The sequence below is a fragment of the Serinus canaria genome, chromosome 1 (assembly GCF_022539315.1).
Source record: "Serinus canaria isolate serCan28SL12 chromosome 1, serCan2020, whole genome shotgun sequence".
NCBI classification, from domain to species: Eukaryota; Metazoa; Chordata; class Aves; order Passeriformes; family Fringillidae; genus Serinus; species Serinus canaria.
The window spans coordinates 45,280,604-45,301,963 of record NC_066313.1 but is presented as its reverse complement, the minus strand read 5'-3'; the positions used below and the strand labels follow the sequence as shown (position 1 = coordinate 45,301,963).

At 38.4% G+C, this 21,360-nt stretch overlaps 1 protein-coding gene across 6 annotated transcripts in view; it reads right to left on the bottom strand.

Moving 5' to 3' along the window:
- CDK8 (cyclin dependent kinase 8) overlaps nucleotides 1-21,360 on the bottom strand; it is a 68,958-nt gene that overhangs the window by 40,171 nt on the left and 7,427 nt on the right. For all 6 annotated transcript variants that reach the window (XM_009102839.4, XM_018908518.3, XM_050973696.1 and 3 more), the window contains one exon: nucleotides 8,950-9,025. In XM_009102839.4, the coding sequence (XP_009101087.1) occupies nucleotides 8,950-9,025 (76 nt within the window). The remainder of the gene's footprint in view (nucleotides 1-8,949; nucleotides 9,026-21,360) is intronic.

Below are 21,360 nucleotides of genomic sequence, written 5' to 3'. Positions count from 1 at the left end.
TAATCACAATTCAACACACTCCACCACAAAAGTTGATGTGGAGAAGTGGCTGAACTGCATGCAAGACAGGCACAGCACAGCATCAAAGACCAGCCTCTCAATGGTGAATGATGTTGCAGGGTTTAAGAATACACTGTGCCAGTCCATATAACAAAGTAATTTTTCTTTAATCAGCATAAATTCACATATTAAATATATTCTAAAAAGTTTAATTAACCATACCAGAAGATTACATGACAGTTCAGCAACTATGTGTCCACACAAAAATATTGTATTTCATGTGACCTAATGGACATACCTGTACCAGATACAAAATATTCCTTGGTGAAAGATGCAGGTACTAGTCAGAGATCTAAAAAATAATGTAATGTTCCCTTTTTGTCTGATCCCATTTTAAGTCTCTCCTACTCCTTATTCCTGAGGTAGCAGCTATCACCTACCTAAAAAAATCCACCCTCTTCACATGAAATATGATTCAGCTTGGAGAACACACAGAAAACTTATCACCGAAGCTGGACACAAACATGAGAAACTTTTAAGTAATGCAGCAGAAGAAGTCCCTGTCTGTGTAGTGAGGCAACATAGATAGAATTCTCCCTTGTTTCTTCTAAGACAGTCTTTGCAGACTTGGAGATTGACAGCATTCCTGCTTTTTTCCTCACCACTCCACCTTGATCATTCCCCTTCCTGCCTTTTATTTTTCCTCTAAACATCCCAGCAATCCTCTCAAATACCCAAAAGCCCCACTATCCTCCTAAAAATTCCATAGCAACCTGCTTTCCTTCTCATCAGCCCCAGCTGACACTCCTCAAGAACACACCTGAGAAGTACCTTCTACAGCCCATCACCATTGTGTTAGGAGTTCTGGCCTTTGCTACTGATAGCACCTCTTCCTGTTTGTGCATATGTGCACTCAGTTTATCATTCTTGCTGGTTTCTGCCTTTGCCTTTAGTGTTGAATAACTGTTAAATCCACATTCTTTCAGTTTGCTTAAAAAAACCTGATGGTTCAGTCAAAGCCAGACAGCCACAACCCAGTAAACAAAAAGGCTAACATGTACCAGCAAATCCACCAGCCTAAGGAAATGATTGCTGCAGTGGGACAGAGGGTTCCTGAATCACTGTCTTGGAAAGGTTGAAACATTCACAGTGACAAATGCAAACACAGTCTCCGAAGTATCTGAAAGAGCTCATGCAGATGATAATACACCACATGTGCTGCAAAGAGCATTTTCAGCAATCTCAGTCTCCATGAACCAGGCCTCTCTAGCCCATAAACCACATGCCTTTCCTACCAGATGACTTGACTTGTGTCCAGCAGCTGACAGAGTTCAAACAAAGTCAGTTCAGACAAAGTAGACCGCAAGAAAAATGCTCTATCACTCTGATGCCTGCTAATGATAAATGGTATTTTTTGGCCTAATGACTTTATCTAACTGCCTCTGTCTATCCTAGTTCAGTTCTGTAGAACACAAAGAGAAAGCAGACAAAAATTTTGTGTTTGGCTCTCAGTAATTGTCTTCCTTTTCATTTGTATATCATATGACTATTCATATCTATTTCCTCAATGAGAAAGGTTTCTCTTATATCAGTTAGTCTGGGTACCCCCTTATAAAGAAGGGAGACCCAAAAGACCTTCAAATAAATAGAAATCATCAAATGACAAAGATGCCAACACGCCAGTTTTAGAAGCCTGTGTTTGTCCCTGGCTGGTCCTGCCCTTGTTTTCATACTGTTCCAGATCCAGCAAGAGAAACAGCATCTCTTTGTGCCCGTCCTGGGCTCACACTAAAGGTCCCTCTCCACCTCCCTCTTGAAATGAAATTAACTCACTCCACACAGCACGGGGCAGCTGAGGGACAGTAAATCAAAGTGTCCCCAGGATGCATAAAATAGTTAAATTGCTTCAGAACAAGGAGAAAGTGAAGTAAAACAGGATGATATTAAATAATGAACAGCAGCAGTAAGGAAACCAGGAAAACTGCAGCATGACTAAGACCAATCTTTTCTTGCACTAACAACAATCATCTTTCACATAAAATATGAGCTGAAGTCAGCACAATTTTTATGAACATGACCTGCTCCCTCTGGTGATATTCCTACATTTCCTGTGAAGCTCTCCATGGCCAAAACAATTCTCACAAGCCAAGACAAAGCACTCTTCACCTAAGTGAGGTTTTCTAGCTCTGCTGCAAATGGCATTTCATTCCTTCTCTTGACACTGGCTAACTTTTACGGTCCAGGGAATGATAACCTGCAAAATGCAGCCTTGCAATACTACCATGCTTAATTCTATAATTCAAGTCGCACGGGGGAGGTTAAGACCAGTTATCAGGAAAAATTATTTCACCAAAATGCTTATCAAGGACTGGAACAGGATGCCCAGGAAAGTGGTTGCATTGCCATCCCTGGAGGTATTTGAAAGACACGCAGATGTGTTGTTGCTGAGGGACATGGTTTAGTGCTGCTTGGCAGCGCTGGGTTAATGGCTGGACTTGATACAGGTCTTTCCAAACCTAAATGATTCCAAACTCCAGTTACAGAGCACAATTGCTAGAGCAGGTAACCCAGCCCAGGAGTCTCCCCTATGTCAGGACATCAGCTAGCTTAGAAAAAGCAGCTTCTTGCTCTGACCATCTCCCTTTGAGTGCCATGCAGCACCTCTTCCAAGCCCCAGGACAGTCAGAAAACTGGCTACACACAAAGCCACTGGCTGTATCAACCAAACACTCATTTAAACAAAAGCCACTATTGCATTACATGGCTAGTTTGATAGCATAAATTCCAAATCAAATCATCATCTCACGCTTCCAAAAGGTTCTCATCAGTTTCACCAAGGGATCCAAAAACAAACATCCTACATTAACAGTCATGCCATGGCCCTGCAATGCAAAAATGGGCAAGCAGGGCCTTGGAACACAAAGCAGACTGCAGCTGATGCAGAAAGGCAACTTGCAGACTGGAAAGAGAAATGAGAAATTTTACTCATCCTGTAACAAGTAATGTACCAGTGGAATTACTGCTACAACAGATGAGTATAGGCAGTATTAAGACATAACCTGAAACATTATTCATAATTCTGACCCATTCAGGGAAGATTAATTCCAACTGCAAGAGGGCAAAGAAAGCCTGAGCCCATACCCAGAGGAAGGGAGAGCCTACTGCTCAAAGAAAACCAGCAAGCCAAGACAAAATGCTAATAGCCTGCCAAAACAAAGCAGAGAAGAAACAGTCTCTATCTCTCTCTTTAAAATGAGAGCAGAAGAGAAGAGCTATTTTAACTAACAATATTATGATAAGTACAAATGGGTACAAATTAGTCATGATTAATGTTGGCTTAAAGGCTGAATAATGTTCATAGACTCATTACTAGAATGAGGCTCAGAAACTGCTATCTCTTTTCTTTACAAGTTTAACTTGTAGCTTGCTAACTTTTTTACGTACCCTTTACTATTCTACAAGAGTAGGAGTAGAATATGACTTGAGAGATGCCACCGAATTCTAAGCCACAAACACTTGTAAAAACTTTCCAATCACTATTCTTAGTTTCCTATGAAACAGTGGAGCTCAACTCAAGTGCTTTAAACTTGTTATATAAACCAACCCCCAAATTTTATTATACAACGGCTCAAATCCCAGGCTGGCTTAGCTGCTATGCATCAGACTCAAGATCTGTTTGCTACAGTGTAAATACAATTTTAGTTTTACATTTTCACAAGTCAGACATTCCACAGTACTAAAAAAAACCAGAATACCTGCTGAAAGTACATGCTGTTTTCCTTTCAGAAGTGTTCAAATAAAAGCTTACAAAGGCATTGTAACAAAGTTATAATACTGCTCACCCTAAGAATTTATTATGAAGCTGACAACACATTTTTGAAGCTCCAGTTCTTCAGACAAAGCAACAATTTCAAAAAGAGATGTATATTTTATTCTTTTGATTATTTTTTTTTAAGTCCTAAATGTGCATAAAAGAAGCCTGACAACACAAAATGTCAAGCGGAAAAAAACCCCATATTTCTTTTTATCTTCCACAGTTTCTAAAATAAGTGAGTCTTATGTGATGTCACATGCAAGTCAATATTTATTATCACTTTTTAATTCCAAACACATCTGAAGTACTAAAAGAGGTGTTACTAAATGTTTCTCAAAGTAAGGAGGTGGGTGAAGAACCCAGATGAGACAGACATTGGATGTTAAGCTTCAACAAATTCTGCTGTTCACAGAAAACATTATGATTCTCAAGGATTCTAATTACAACATTTAGTCAGCATCTTTGTCCCACTGTCACAGAACTAAAAACAGTGCTACGCTCCCTTCACACAAAATCTCTCAATAACACGGTCTTCAGATCAGTAATGTAGCTGGGTAAGTACTCAGTCAAAACTGGCATTTTACATACCATGTTAGTATTAAACTAAAGCATTTGACAATCATTAAACATGCCCAAAAAAATCAAATTAAACATCTGTCTTCCTCAGTACTTTGTCACCTTTCACTACATGGAAAGACTGTCAAGAAACCACAACATGCCCTCGGACATGAGGAGGGTTTGGTCTTTCTCATGGGAAACTGCTTTCACTGTTAGTGTGGAAGGGACATGACAACATCCATAACGTGAGGAACCTACACCCAACTATTGCTCATTGCCACACAGCTGGTTCAGAACCTCTTCGGGCAAGCTCACTTGGGAGAGTAATTTGTTCCTTACCAGGGGAAGGTGTTGAAGAGGGTAAATCCTGGTTTCAGCCAGTTTTGGCTTCTGACTCATTGGGTCCCTCTGGCTGCTGCAGGCTGCAGAGATCACAGTCATCCTCAGACTGGCTATAAAAGAGCCTTTACAGCCTTCTTCCATCCCTTCCACCCCTTCCACTGGCAGAGGGAAGAGAGACCTGATAATCAATGGTGAGACACTGTTGTCACCCAGGGCATTGAAGGCCCAATGTATGAGAACGACCAGTTACACTCTAGAGGAGCCTCGTCCACCAAAGTCAACTCAGGCAAGACAACTCACAGAGAGCAGCTCCCTTCTTACTTGCCATGGGGGCCAGGCCTGCTGCTGTTCTTCTCTGTCTATCTCTGCCACCCTCCAGGTGAAAGCCATGGGGACAGGGCAGATGCAGAGATGAGCAGGCCTGCTGCAGAGGCTCTCCTTTTCACAGGAGTTCTGTTAAGTAACAGCACATCCAGAGGATGGTTCAACTCTGCTTGCTCACTCCACAAAACTGTTCTTTTGCCCTTTGGTGAAGATTAATGTCTTACAGTCACACTATCACTAGATCCAACACAGAAGACATAATCTTTTGTGATAACAGTCTGCACTTGTTACCAGAAGCATAAAATCCTAGAAATGCCTCCAAGGCAGACCTAAAGAGCAAAAACAACCAGAGAAGTCAGCTGCTTATTGTTCTGTAGTTTTCTATTCCATCCCTGGCAGCCTCAAGGCTGTTTTAACTCACACAAACTGGATATGGTGTTTAAAGGACACCAACTCAGACAGGAGACAGCCAGAGCACAGCACTGTCCACCTCAATCTGCACTGTCACTGTCACCATTTCCATCACTGAAAGCATCTCCTACGACATCCAGCACTTGCTCTTCAGAGCCAAGACAAAAATTAATGCTATCAGGTATTTCTGTGGACATAACCAGGCACCAATAAACAAATTGCATGGAAAACTGGTAAAAAGAAAAAAAAAAAAAAACAAAAAAAAAAAACCAAAACCCTCATGGCTCCCTCAACTAAACAAAACAAAAATCCCAAACAAAACCTCAGCCTAAACCAAGTCCTTGCTAGCCAAAGGAAGCATTTGCAAGCAAAGTACTTGCAAACCTGCTAAAGCAGAATGAAAAATGCTAATCAACACAACACATTTCAGCACGTGACTTGGTTGCTTCAAAAGCTAGGACTTCTGCATAGGAAACTGTCCAAGCCAAAATCCTGAAGTTCTGTTTAAAGCCTGGTTAACTACTTCAGCTTTCTACAGCCTTGAAGAATTCTCCTGCTTTGCAAACTGTGAAATAGCATTTGCTGCACTATTCCAGGTGGATAGACTTTAATGACTTTCTTCCACGTGGTTAAATCAGAAGACGAGGAATCAATCATGTGGGATTGTACATTCTGCATATTTTTGTACAAATCTTCTCACCATTCGATCTCTCTGCTCTCCCATCTACCACAAATTACACTCGTCACATGCTGAACGTGCAGTTTTTAGTGCCTGCTTAAATCCTCAGAAGTGAAACTGCAGATCACAAAACAGATACCCAGTATAGCAGGCAGTGCACAGATCTGCAGTGAACAAGATATGAGCAGCCAAACATTCAGTTAAGGTTCTGAAAGAGGCAGGATTCACAAATGTTTACCATGGGGGATGAATGGGGCAAAGATAAGGAAAAATACAACTCTTCAACTAGCTTGATGTGAAACATATTGATTCAATTAGCATAGTAACTGTTAAATCCACCAAGTAAACAGATGGTTGAAGAAAATCAAAGTTCAAATGATTGAAGAAAAAAACCCCAAACAAATCACTTATTTAAACGGAGTTATAGATTTAGCTCATCCCATAACTGAATCAGACATCTGAAATCAGGTCTCTAACCTAGTGGAAACCTTTCCCTGTAACTGATGAATTTCAATAGTTACTTTATTTTTCTTACATTGTTCTCCAACTCAGATGTCAGTGTCAAACAGATGTCTTAAAAGAGTAAGTTATGGGCATTTTAAAATACAAAAGTTACTCAATACTGAAAAACTGAAGTTAGTCATCATAAGAAAAAAGCAATGGCAGAGCTGTAAAAAGAAGAGTTTCTTTCGGATTTATATCAAACTGCATTCTTCCTAGATTGTCAGAGAGTAGAATATACAAGCCTCAGCTCTCCAGAGAAACTGAAATGGATATGGCTCATATGCAAACCAAATCATCCTAGTTCCTCCTAACACCACCACACTCTTTAACGCACTGACGTTAATTTGGATAGTCCAGAACGCACTGTAACAAAGTCTGGCACACAGCCTTGACTTTTTAAGTACAACAAAAAATAATTTTATTAATTATATGTACAGATGACAGGGTATAATACTGCTGGTTAACTCAGTACCATCTTCACCTATGTTACATATACTCACACCATCAATAAAAACAGTATGATTATTAACATCATCAATTTGATTCATTTCCATAGGAGGTTCATTTTGCTCCTTTTATAATATTAATTGATAGAAGGGTGGAAAAAATCTATTTAACAGAATTAAAATAAACAACATCATTCCAGGGAGAAAAAAATTCTCCTGTACACTTCAAACAGCAACATCAAAAGAATGGCAAGAAACCAATTCAAACCTGAAGTCCATGGTGAATTATTAATTCAACTGAAGAAAAAAATCAACCACATTATTAGAAGTCAGAAGCCTGGAAGCATAACCACAAGCAAAGTCAACTAGAGCTCAAGAAATATTGCTTCAGGTTTCTCCTTTATTCCTACACCTGCTTTTGGCTCCATGCTTCTCTTCGTTCTCGATACCTGCTTTCTTGGCATCTTTGGTATTTGCACTGTGTTCCCTCCTTCCTTCACCAATCCTGTCACACATGGCCGTGAGTTGTACTGCTGTTCTCTTCCAAAGGCACATGCTGCAGCAGCTCAGAGCATGGAGAAAGAGCCCCTGCTGCTCGCCCCTTTTCCATCAATACTGGGGGACCTTGCTGCCCAGGAAGAATGAGGCCAAATCCTTGCTGCCTGTCAGCCAAGTTAATGATTCTCATAATGCACAGAAACTGAGCTATGGTCATAGACAGAGCAGAGACACCTCCCAAACACCAGCCAGGCTTCTCCTGCCAAGCGCAAGCTGCACAAACTCTTCAAATCTTTTCAGGTAAATCACTGCAGAAAGACAACAACTTAGCCCAAATCCCTCCGAAATGGTAGCTGACATTTCCTAAAAGCATTCAGCCTGAGTCACAGTATTTGGAAAACTTGTGCCCAAGTGGCTGAAAGTACCAAAATTTAAGACCCTGTTTCCTGTTCCTTTAATTCAGAGTGGATGACTACAATAGCAGAGGGCTCAGCTTTCACCATTGGACAAAAAGAGCATCTCATAAAGAATATTCTTTGTGCTTCTTTTTCACCTCTGTTCAAGGACTAATGTTTTTGACATCACTAAGCCAACTGGAATTTGACTCAGTGGGAAAGCCTAGTACTCACTTTAGTCAATGAAAATGAAATTTAGGGTGAATATGGAATATGGACTGAAAATAAAGTATTCCCTTCCCACACACACCCTAAATAAGTTAGGCGCATTTGCTTTTAGTAAGCAATTTCATTTAAAACATGTAAAGAACAAGGAACCCAAGCAGCAGTAAAACATAAGAACATACAACAGGTAAGCTTCATAATACCAGGTTTTCCACTATTTCTTACCAAGCTTCTCACAAACCATAACTAGACATAATTCACCAGTTTCTAACATGAAATACACAAATGTAAACCTGAACAACTAAAGAAAATGTTTGAATAGCATTCAGGGCTGTATTACAGCCTCCAAGGCAACAACAGCCTCAGTTTATTCACCTAAATAGAAGTTAAAATGTTTTAATCATTGTAAGCCAATAAGAACTAATTTCCTTAGAAAAAGAACTGAATACTAAAAGTTAGACCAAATGTGACATTTAAGTAACTAAAGCAAATGGTGTTTTTAAACTGCTGCATTTAAATATAACCTGCCCTGAGGCAGGGAGTAAATTGCAACTTAAAAACACTGTCAGTTTCAGACATCAAACATAACAGGTACATAAAATCTCTCATGACATTTGTACTTACTTTATACCGCTATGATAAAAACATAGCACCCGCAGTAGAATAACATGACTGAGCAGAAAAAAATCCAGCATGCATGCAAATTAATAATTTTAGTCAGTTTATTTGCAAGTAAAAACAACTGTTACTTACTGCTATTTCTCTGCATGCAGACATGGAAATTCCAGTACCTTCTATCTGTTTTAAAGCGTAATCTTTATCATCTTTCCTGTGAAGAGAAAAAAAGAAATTTGGTTTGGTTTTTTTTTTTTCCCGACTGCACCATAAATTCAAAGTAAGCTGTTCAGTACCATTCAGAGATCAGTTTCTAATTAATGCAAATTATGCATCTTATTTTCTTTTCATTCTTTATTAGTTAAATGCCTGGATATCCAGCTAAACTGTAAGCAAAACACAACACCCTGATAAAGTTGAAAAAATAAGTCTGCTCTCATTAGATTGACATTACTTAAAAACTTGCTTTTCTAAATGCAATGATTAACACTTCTTCAATTTCTTCCTTCTCTTATCAAAAAGAAAACACAGCAAACAATTATCACTAGAAATAAGCCTAGCTAGGATTTTATGTCACATAAATGTATTACTCTAGGACAGAGTAAATCTCGTCCATATTTTAATGCATTCTTGACCAGCCCAGAACTAATGTCATGTTAAAACACCTTTTCTTTCTCCTAGGTACCAAACTGCAATTGAAACTGCCAAGATTAATTTAAAACCTCCACCAGATGTTAGAGCAATCTGAAGAATCCAGAAGTGGATTCCAGTGGAAGGCGCCCCTGTTCCTGACAGGGGAGCTAGAATTGGATGATCCTGAAGATCCCTGCCAATCCAAACCATTTTATGAGTCTCTGAAAGTTTGCTTAGCTTCAAATGTATGTAACACTTCAAAAAGCAATGCTGTGACCTCCCTGTACTTAAACCAGTATGTACCTTAAGAGTCACTTAATGAAAATGCAAGCCTATTAGTAACTCCAACTACCAAAAGCAAAATCAGGAAGAGATACACTGCAGCAAAAGAAGATACTGAATTCTTGCTCATTCTCAGCCTCAAAGACTCAAAACTTTTAAGAGATGGAGTGTTTGTCATTCCCACTTGTGGGCAGACATCCACAGCACTCCTGGGGGGCATGACACTTAACAGCATTAAATATTTGGAGCACTTTTATAGCCTCAAACCTCTAGGTTACATAAGAAGCCTTATTTATTTTTAATGACTTCAGCTTTCACAGCCATGAAGAGCCATCCTAAAAAAATGAAATTCAACCATCCTTAAGGCAAATGAAACAAAGCTGTAGTTAAGGACTGGGAACAAATGCACTTGCTTCTTCCAGCTCTCACCATTTGTAAAACTTTGAATTGCTTTATTCCTACCTAAACCAGACACTTTTCCCTATTCATCACCACCAAGGGAACGGAGAAAAAAGTGGGAAATTAATGGGCAAAATCTGAACACAGATTATGAGGAGAAAGAACAAACAGCAAGCAGACAAGAGAAGATTTCAGTAAGGGGCCTATTACATGGATGCAGTGAGATAAATGCTGTATATTTTCTTGTCTTTTAACACAAAAAAGGAAAAAATGAATAGGGAAGGCAATGATAGAAGGCATTAAGAATCTTCCATGTAATAAAACCCTAACCTTGCCAGCCTGGAAGAGACAATGCCGAGCAAAAACTCTTGTGGCCAGAACAAGGCGTTATACAATCCCCCAGCGTACATACCTCCACACAACTTAGACAAAACCAAGTTGCATGAAGCCCAAAACCAAGAAACCATTATGATATTAAGCACATAACTGCTAAATATCATAACTGCTTAATAATCATAACTGAACAGTGCAACTCATGATGTAAGAATATTAAAGGGATCAAAAGCATTAATAGATTTAAGATCAAATGACACAATCTGATCTTTTGATTTTAAGATCAAATTAACACAAACCCATGGTGGATAAAGAAGTTATGGACCACTCCATGAGCAGCTTCTGAACATAACACCAAGCTGCTTTACAGCAGAGAGATTTCGAATCTCCTGATACAAAGAGAGGGAAATTTTCACAACTAAAAATTGTTTTATCCTCTACCTGCCTTAGCAAGAAATGGCTACCCAGCTGTCACTCAATAGAACTATGAAGCAGAACAAATTGGACTATAGGCTATTCTCACTGCCCTACATGCTCATCCACTTAGTTTTGAGGTGTTTGGAGATATCTCTATTTCAAGAAAAGCACTATCACACAGCTGCGACTGTTACATGCAGTACCACTGACAGAACAGGGCCAAAATGGGCCAGACTAGAGGTGGTTCTCATGGCCCTGCTGCTCATCTGCTTAGATGTCAAGGTATTTGAAGGACAAGTCAGTGTTAACATGAGGTACTACCATAAATCTAGCCATATTACAACAATGAAGTCTGCCATACACTTAAGACAGTAGAACTATTTTTAATTGGTCAAATTTCTGCCAAATTAAATCTGGACTAAAACTTTCCATACCAGATGGCAGACCTTCTCCGGAAATTTTTAGGGGAAAAAACCCTCAGCTGTTTCCTAGAACAAAACTGGAAGAACACTCTTTCAGCTGTTAACTCTTTCACAATCAGGGTTTTAATGCTGAAATTCAGCAGGGTGGCTCAAAGAACACAGCATTTCGTCTCCTCAAAGAAATTAATGAAGTACCTGAAAAAATTCATCTTCTCACATTAAAGGCCATTTTAAGAACTGAAATCAAGAGCTTCAAAGCCCAATCTTCCTCTGCCCTTACAGTGACCGAGGGCTGTGAGGAATGAACTGTTCGCTTGCTTTGCCCTGCCCAGCTGCTGCATGTGGGAACCCAGACCAAGTGGCCTCTGCTGGGTCCTCAGGCTACCCATGCAGTCTAGAAGAAATATAAGCATGGCAAAAAGAAAGAAAATAAGTTTAGGGATAAAGCACATTTTTTAGCATCAGGCTACACTCTACGCCAGAATAACCAAAGACTTCTAAGATTTTAATGTTCTGAATTATGCTGGCTCGGTTGAGATACAAAGTATTGAACCAATTCCTAACCCACTGCTAACATGTTCTATGCTGAGGCTGCTAAAATACCATTATTAACCCACTACACCACAAGTACCAGCTTTTCCATTTACAGGACTAGGAATATCCTACTTGTACCTTTAAGCCAAGTCATATTTTCATTGAAAAACCTAATGTAATTCTTTCAGACTCAAGGAAATTGGGGGAATACTTTTTAAAGGGAGTGGTAAGAGTCTGCAGGAGTGCCGAACACCATGACCAAGCTTCTTTTACAAAAGTTAAAAAAATATTTTGCCAATAGTCTGCTTAGAATCATAATGCAGCCCAATGCTTCTCCATGATTTTGGACATGGGCAATTTCCTTCTCTGAAAATAAAGAGACATTCAAAGACAAAACAGAAAAAAAAAAAGTAAGCAAAAAGAAAAAAAAAATGAAAGAAGTCCTGTTTATAAACATCTTCCACAACCAACTGTGAGTAACAAAATGAGCCACTTAGCAGGCTGTATTTTAAGGGCACAGTAAGACTCAATTCAACTAAATTTCTTCCTTCTAACAGAGAGCTCATGTTGGGAAAAATCTGTTTCCTTTCCCTGCTGCCTGGAATTTAAACATTAAGTAACTTCAGCAGCTCCTCCACCTACCAGTATGTTTAGAGAAGCTGGTCAATCTGCAAACTTATTTTCATACCAATTTATTCTTACTTTGCTACACTTAAGTAGGCTGGTATCTTCAACTCTGTGGTGCTCCCCAGTAGTAACATGCAGCATGAGAGCAGCAAGAATAAGAAAACTCACTTTGTACACTGCTGCTGACAACAGTAGTACTTATTGTAGGAATGAGCAAACTACATAACCTTGTGGAAAATCCTCAGAGGGACAACACTAACACCAGATGCGTAAACTTGAAAAAAACGGTTACCCTCAACACCATTTCCAGTAGATTTTAATGGCAACAGCAAAAAAATACCTACTAAAGTACCATTAAAAAGTATAAAAGATGTTGCACCTTAAAAAATCTGTACATAAGGAGGCCTATTACATAAAAGGCAGATTCTAAAGAAAAAGTTACTTCATCTCACATACCAAAAATGTTGTAGAAATGTATTAACACAACACTACAATATAGCCTTTATTCGGATCATCAGAACAGTTCAAAATTCATCTGAGTAATAAGTATAGCAGAAAAAAGTACCAAAGTCTTTAAGTCAGTGATGACAATTGTAAATTTACGTTACAGTTAAAAAATCTCAAATTCAAAATTAACTGGTCACAATGTAGGATTAGTTTTGTCTGTAAAGAAGTAGAGGTAAAATCTGACTGCAGTTAAACATGTGAGGGAAACAGCCACTTAAGTTTTCAACTACCAAAGGGAACTATAAATGCAGTATCTCTTCTACAGAAAACTAAGGAATCTCTTTATGCCTCTTATTCCCTAAAATTATAAAAAATATATAATGAAAGATAAGCCTACTAATAAAACATGTGTAGGTTTTTGGTTTTGTTTTTTTTTTTTAATTTCTACATGATAAATTATGAAAATCAAACAGAACAGCAAAGTATAACATTAAGGAGACTTGACATTTTCATTTTGTGGCATCATTCCCTGTCTTTTCTCCCAAGTCACACCAGTGGTAATTTTTGGTTTTATTTTTAAATAAATTAGAACCACCCTAGTCATACAAGAGATCCAATGAAGTCTATAGGAAGTAGTAATTCAGTTATTGGAAAGCATATAAATGCACAAATGCAGTTTTTGAAACTGAAAGATTTAATACTTTTATACTAAATGCCCATGATACAACCACACCAAACATTTAAATACAAGTCATAAGAACAAATTTTCTAGAAAGCACAGCAAGACTTGGTACCCATTCAAATGATGACTTGCAAAAATAGATTTATCTGTTTCCCACAGATATAATACACCACATTCACGCACTAAATTTTGCCAGGATAAGTTATTTATACCAGTAGTTCTAATTGTTTTGCATTTTGTACCTATTATCTACCAACCCAGTGTGTTGGAGAACCAAGGGGCAAAGAACATAAGAGGCTCAGGTTCCCAGTGCCTTCTTGGCATCAGTTTTCATATCACAGCACACTTTCACAGCTACACATTCTCAACACTAGTGGCACAGTCCTGGTGAAAGGAGGTAGAGGAAAACCAATTTAGGGACAATGCCAATTTAGGGACACACTCAAGTCCATGTGACCAGGTGGGCTGCATTTAAGGGTGCTTAACAGCACTGGCAAATGTCATTGCAAAGCTACTCTGTCACTGACAAAAGGTCACAGTGCACACTGGCAAATTTCTGATCATTGGAAAAGGGCAAATATCAGGAGCCTCTCTGAGAAAGGCAAAAAGGTTCAGTGATAATATAAGCCAACCAACCGAATCTCAGTCTATGAAAAGGTTATGCAGCAAACCTTCCTTGGAAGCTTTAAGGAAAGCAAATGACTGGAACAACTAGCAAGGATTTTCCAAGGATAAGTTGTGTCTCACCAACCTGAGTATCCAATAAAATGAGACAGTGAAAAAGCACTGGATGTTACCTTGACCTTAGCAAAGCCTGCAACATGATCTCATCTTACATGCAGGGCCAAGCGAGAGAGCCTGGACAGCAAGCAGCTGTATGGGGCTGAGTTGCTGAGGTTAATCCTCAACAATCATGTAAACTGCCTTTAAAACTGAAGAAAGCAGTAATTTAAATTTACCTTGTCACAACAGCTGAGAATGAGAAAAGTTTCAAATGATAAATACATTTAAATGTATGGAACCCTGCGGTTATCATTGCATACATTTCAATGTACAATGCTGAACTGGTATAACTCTGTAGAATGAGATATAACAGTTCCGTGAAGATAGAGGGTAACAGTCAAACAGCAAAAATTATGTGCATCAGCAGAAAATAAATTGTACAGGAAAAAATGGATCCTAGCTACTGGGTACAACAGCTGAGAAGTCATACTATAAGCACCTGACTTTCCAGAACCACATTTAGGTCAAAACTTTTGTCAAGCTAATTAGAACACACAGTAAGTCCCATCACTGATCCAGGTAATCCTAAAATAAAGAACAAAATCCTATAAATCAGTCTCTCAAAAATATCTGAGCTAACAATGATGCAATGACAACCACTTCATCTTCTTGTAATTTACTTTTTTCAAAACCTGCTGGTTTTGATATATCAAAACGTTTTCCAGTTTTGTTGACAAAAAGAACTGAGAAATACCAAGAAGTTTTTTGCACAATGGCTTGCTCTGAGTCAATGAGTTGCTACTTTTTCACACACACACACACACACACACACACACACACACACACACTCCTGTCCTTTGCGCTAGAGCCCAGGCACTTGTTTTCTGATGGAGATGAGCTTGTTATGACCTTATTCAGAAAGGTATTTCCAGATATTTCTCTGGTACACTTTCTGCCCCATTAGAACACTGAAGTGGCCTGCTGAGTGCTCAGATGAACACCAGACTTATCTAAAAACAAAAAGCAGACATAGCAGAAGTACAGCAGTTTCTGTCCACATTTACGATGACATTAGATTAGCTTCTAACCAGTACTTTTTTCTTCCACATCAGCTGGATGCAGTACATTCACATTTGCCAGCTAAGTGCAGCACCCCCTGAAGAAGTAATTACGATCACTGTAAAAATTCACCACAGCTAAAGCCACAAATTTTTCAAAATACGGAAACAATATAAACTAAAATCATGTTCTTCTCTTATAGAAGTTTAAGAAGGAATTTCTTTTACTGATGCTCTATGCATATTATGCATATAAATTCCCAAAATTTTATTATTCTAAAAAATACTTAATTTTACAAGAGCCCCTCATGGGTTTCGTCTTGCGAGCACATTTCAGTTAAACTGGCTGAAGTAAGTTGGGCAAAATCAAATCAGAAGGTAAATATTAGCTCAAATTACTGCTTCTTCATTTGACTGAACTTAAAACATTTTGAAAAATGCAGTAGTTCTATAACATGCATTAAACCTACAGGAAATAGGTTAACATTATCTTCTCTATTATAAACTGTGTTCCACACAACCAAAGCATGACTATTTTTAAAAGTTCAGATTTATTCAAGCCTGGAGTATTTAAATGTATTTACAACCAGCTTAAAGTTTATCCCATCATAAATTCTAGCTTGTTCTTTTCAAGGAAGAAATCTGCCAAAAATTAGATACAATCCCAGATTTTGTCATGAAAGCCTCTTATATATTAATATATGAGAAAGGATTATGAATAATACAACCCAGTCAGAAAATCTGTGAATCTGAACTATTTTTTTAAGCATTTCAGCTAAAAAGAGCAGTTTACAACTCTTCTCTCCTCTACAAAGTTACCTGCAAAGATAACATGAAAATAAAGGAACATCTCCTACCAGGAAGAGAAGGGAATAAAGTGCAGCTGGAACTAGTTAATCAGTAGATAAGAATAAATTCAGTTGATAAAATAGTGTGACTTCTTTCATATTTTTCCTTGCCACTATAAACAGTATCTTCCACCTATTCTAATATAGATAACTGCGTTAGGACCTCTTTAAATTGTCACATACTCAAGGGTGGTCACCCCCAAAGGGAGATTTCAGACTGCTTACCCATTTATACAGAAATAAATGTTATTTACTTCTTCAACTCCAAATGTGATATACACGAAAAAATATTAATAAAAATGCATGGAAGCATCTTAAAAATAAACAACCAAAACCAAACAAAAACCAACAAAAAAAAGTGGTCATCGACTGTCTAGAATCCGCTAGAGCCGAATGAAGTCTCCAAATAATACAGCATCCCTGTAAAACTTGCACATTGCAAAACTCAGAAAAAATGACAAACTTCATATTTTACTTTAATTACCTTGCTGTTCCCTCCTTTCTCTTCTTTTTTTCTGGAGATGTAACAAAAATAAATGCCTTAATGCCAGGCAGTGAATATCTTGCAAGTTTGTCAATAAGTTCTAGCTGAATTAAAAATTAACTAATGCTAACTTAAGGTCTAGCAGAAAAATCATATTTAAAATGAAAACATTAAACAATCTAGCAGAAGAAAAAAAATTAGATTTCTCTCTAAGGCAAAACTTAAAACTTCAATAAATTTGCATGGAAAGGGTTGGGTTTTTTCCCCTCTTGAAGACGTACCTGATGCACAGAAAAAGCAGAGGCAAAAGACAGCATATGCAAAAGCAGAGAAAAAAGACAGTTTGTGCTCTTCATTGTTGCTATTAGCCCCCTGCTGCCCCCACCCCTATATAACTTATCCTGAAAGTAATGCTTCAAAATGAGTCTAGTCAACACTAATATGCAATTTTTAGACTGTGTGCTTTAAAAAAGGCAAAAAGAAAAACCTTTACTAAAGGATAGAAGTATATAAGGTGTACAGTTTTTCACTGAAGCTGGTTTCATGGACTTGGATCTGATTTTACAAGATGTCATGTGAAAATAAAAGCCCATATTACACACCACAATGCTAACACAAAGAAATTAGTCCAGGGGAAAATGCATTAACAGAACTGAATTTATTAAAGGTCTAGCTAAGGCATCAATATTTTTTCCATTCCCAAAATACTTAGGAGGACATGGCAAGATCACTGGGCTAGAACAGCATCATTATTTTTATCAGATAGCAAGGCTCATGCTGAGAATACTTTCTACTTCAAAATATATCCTGCAATAATCAGAGCTTTTAGTGGGTAAAGAAAAATAACTTCCAAAGCTGGAGGAAAAACCATCAACAGCAAGCCAATAAACACAAGGGCTTCTGAGATGGCTGATGTGGTAAATGGCAATTACTGATTCCCTTTTTTCCTTTTGTTCTTAAATTTTTTTTTTTTAATTAACAACTTTTGCCACAACATGTAGTTTGGCAGGAAGTTCAAAGCAACCAAGTAAATTCAATGATGCACTGTAAATGTGGTTCTTCTGATCTAAGAATTTGCTGCGGTCAAAAGGAAAGTCTTCTCTCAACATCCCTGCCTTGCTGCTCCCAGCCAAAAAATTCCCTTCCTTTATGTGAGCTCTGATCTGTGCCAAACTCCATGACAGAACTCACCTCCTGCATTTTCCTACAAGTTATCTACTTCTAAAAAAGAAGTTAACTAATGTTAAGTAAGTTAACTAATATAACTTAACTAATTCTGTCCATTTACAGCAGGGTACAAGGAGTATCAAAACCAGCATTAACAAAGTATCTGGTAAGAGCAGAAGACAGCAAAGGAATGAGTAAAGGAGAGAGATGGAGATGGAGGAGAAAAAGCAAGATACCACTCGCTTCACACTCTGCTTTCTAGTGGTAATACTGTATGAAGTGTGACTGTCCATAACTCAAATAACAGAAAAAAAGAAAAGAAAAAAAAGAAAAGACAAAAAAAAATAAAACCCAACAAAAAAGACTATCTTGCCCATAGCCCTGCAACTAGCTCCAGCACAAAATTTATGCAGGTGAGAGAATCCCTGGGATTTGGTTCTTTTTTTGTCTCTTAATACACAAAGCTGCAACTTGACAGCCAGCCTAAAACCTAGGATTTAAACCCACACAATTATGAAGATCACTCGTATGAGATTAGCTGATGGGCAGTAGACCCCTGCTCCAGACTCAAAGCTCCATGGTGCTTTACTAAAGGTCATGGCAGTCTTACCAGTACTTTTATGGGAAACAAAACAAGTGCCTACACAAATTATCTCTAAAGAAAAACATTGCTGTAATTCATCTGCACTTTCCTTCTCTTCTTCAGATTGCTCTTAACTCACCTCAGTATTTGTACCACTTCAGGAACTAGAAGCTGCAAAAAGAGAGCACAGCATTTCAAAGCATCAACTACAAACTGAGTTAAAGCACAGGTCTATACTCCAGAAAACCATAATTTCATTGGGTAATTTCTATTTTGGTCAATTTTTCTTCAGTAGTCTAATCTATGACATTACTTGGTTTACACAGAAGCAGCAACCTATTTGCTGCTTTTAAAAAAAGCCTAACAGTCACAAACTTAGTATTGCAAGAGCTACAAGTCTACAGATTATATTCACTTATTTATTTGCCCTTAAGGGAATTCTCTTTGAGAAATGTATCCAGTCACTGAACAACTGTTTCTTCTCAATGACACTCAAGATTCTAGAAACTTTGCCTGTCCCTTGCTCTCACAGACAAAAGAATCCTTGTCCACGGGAATGAATCAAGTTTTCACACAGACACTGCTCCACATTCCCAAGTATTGTTGTTGGTTCTGTGATTAAGGAATTAGAAGCAACTACAATACTGAAATAAGACTTACACCAACAATGGCACTGTGCTTTGTACTCCACTCCATTGCTATTAAGTTCTGCGATTCTCTCTGCTTTTTAGCAAGCAACTGGCATTAACTGTTTTCTTAAACAATAATGAACTTGTGTGTGTGTAAAGAAAGGACCATTTTCCCAAAGAAACAGTTCCACATCAAGTACAATGTGTTATTAGAAGACTGTGATACTCAGGGTAAAGCCCTCATGATCAGCCCTTGCCTTCAGTATCCCAAGTAACACTCATCAGCAAAGCTTCTCCTCAATTATTTATGGCAGTGATTTCCCAACAAAAAATCTTCTGAGCAGCACAGGTTCCTGGGAGATACCACTAATGACCTCTCACCATTATTTCACATCTCTAACTTCTCTATCCAGAGAAGAACCATCTCTAAATACAGCTCTAGTCTCTGGTAGGATGCATTTTGAAATTATAGTTCAGATTACATAAACTGCATTGTCTTTAGCCTGTACATTAACTCCATTGATGCAGCTGAACGTGTTTTGCAAGACTGTTCTCTCCATATCAGCACCTATCATGGGTCCACTATCTCTGCTTTTGGTTCACCTTACCAATTAGTAGTTTCCACTTTTCCAAAAAATCCTTTTAAAATCTGATCTCACCATTGCCCCTGTGCAGTCTTTCTGAGGCAATTTAAAGCACAGGGTTATACTTTCTGGTTAGAAATTTGCTCCATCCGATGTGCAAAGATATCTCACCTTCACAACTGTCTGCACCTAAGTTTGAGACAGATCCCTCAATCACTGTCTTCACTGCTAATCCTTAAATTCTTTCATAATGTCTACATTCACTTAGCTCCTATTTCTTTATTCATCTTCAGAGAAGACTTAATTTTTCAAAGAACATATCCTCACTCCCAAGGGCTTCCTTTATTCTACTATTTCAGCATGTCACTTTTTTTTTTAATGGATGGGTTTAGAGTACCTACTCATCCTCAGTCACTGAGAGCCCAGCAAAGCTTCAAAAACTGTTCCCAGGCTGCTTGCAACACTTCACCATCTTGGCTCTCTTTTAGCTTTGAGAGGCCATCTCCTCCCACCACCACCCCCATACTTTCTTTGTTAACTGAAGTGGTACTTCAAGCAGGGTTTTTTTTTTTAACCCTGTACAGATTCAGCATAGACCAGGAGCAAAGAACAACGCATGTTTATCACAGACAGCCCTCAGTCGTATCGGTTCGCATCTAATCTTTCCCCCCACTGCAGGCCAGGTCCCAAGCTGATCCCCCCTCTGTACATGCCCTATCTGTTTCACTAAGTAACTACTCACTATCATGAAGTTTTGTCTTGGCATTCCTCCCTGCCCAAAAGCACCCACCTAAATTAAATGAGGCTAACAAGCCGTTCATTGCTGTGTTCTCCCCTATGCAGCCTCACTGATCCAACACAGCACAGGCAAACAAGTCAGGCAGATGTAAATGCAGTCCTAATGATATTGTTCCTCCACCCTTACACTCTACCCAACCTTTCCGTGTTGCAATAGCTCGTCTTTTTTAAACGTCTTTTGGTATCTGACACTCATCTGGCAGAGTCACATAAGCTTCCAGTTGGGCTTTTGCACAATGGAACTAACATAACAGTGAATGGCACTGTTAGCACATTTAATGGCGAGGGGTTGTTTTGTTCAATCCTGCTTAAATAGGATTGATGTTCACCCAAAAAGAAACGAGAGATTTTGAAAGCCAAGCTGTTCAAGTATAAAAAGTTAGATAAGATTCAAATTACAGTCAGGGACAATTTTGCAGCCTTGCTGTCTTCAAGTCCCCCCAGGTAAAACTTGCTCCAGTTCCTTTGATTAAGCTTCATACCTTGCTCAGAGGTTCTGTGAAAAAACACAGTTGATGAAACCTGACTTTCCAAGGCTTCATTGTGGGATTATCCAGTTATCTGAATGCAAATTTTAAGTGGAAGTATATCTGAAGTTAGGGCTGCCCACTCACAGGGTAAGGCTATGCCTCTCACAGAAAATGTATCTTGGCCAGAAATACGAAGTGGAATCAAGAGTTTCTTGCAATTCAGACCCTTTTGTATTTCAAGTTCTCAGCTGCACTTATTTTTCACAGAGACAGTAATGAATTAAGTCTTCATTTTTAGAGCAACTCTCAAGTGTCCTTTATTTAAATGTCAACATCTTGTATGCAAGGTGTTACAAGCACACAGCAGAGCTTTCCCAGAAAAACAGGCAGATTGTTTCAGTGACCTTTAGTTGTGTTCTTGCCTGTTCA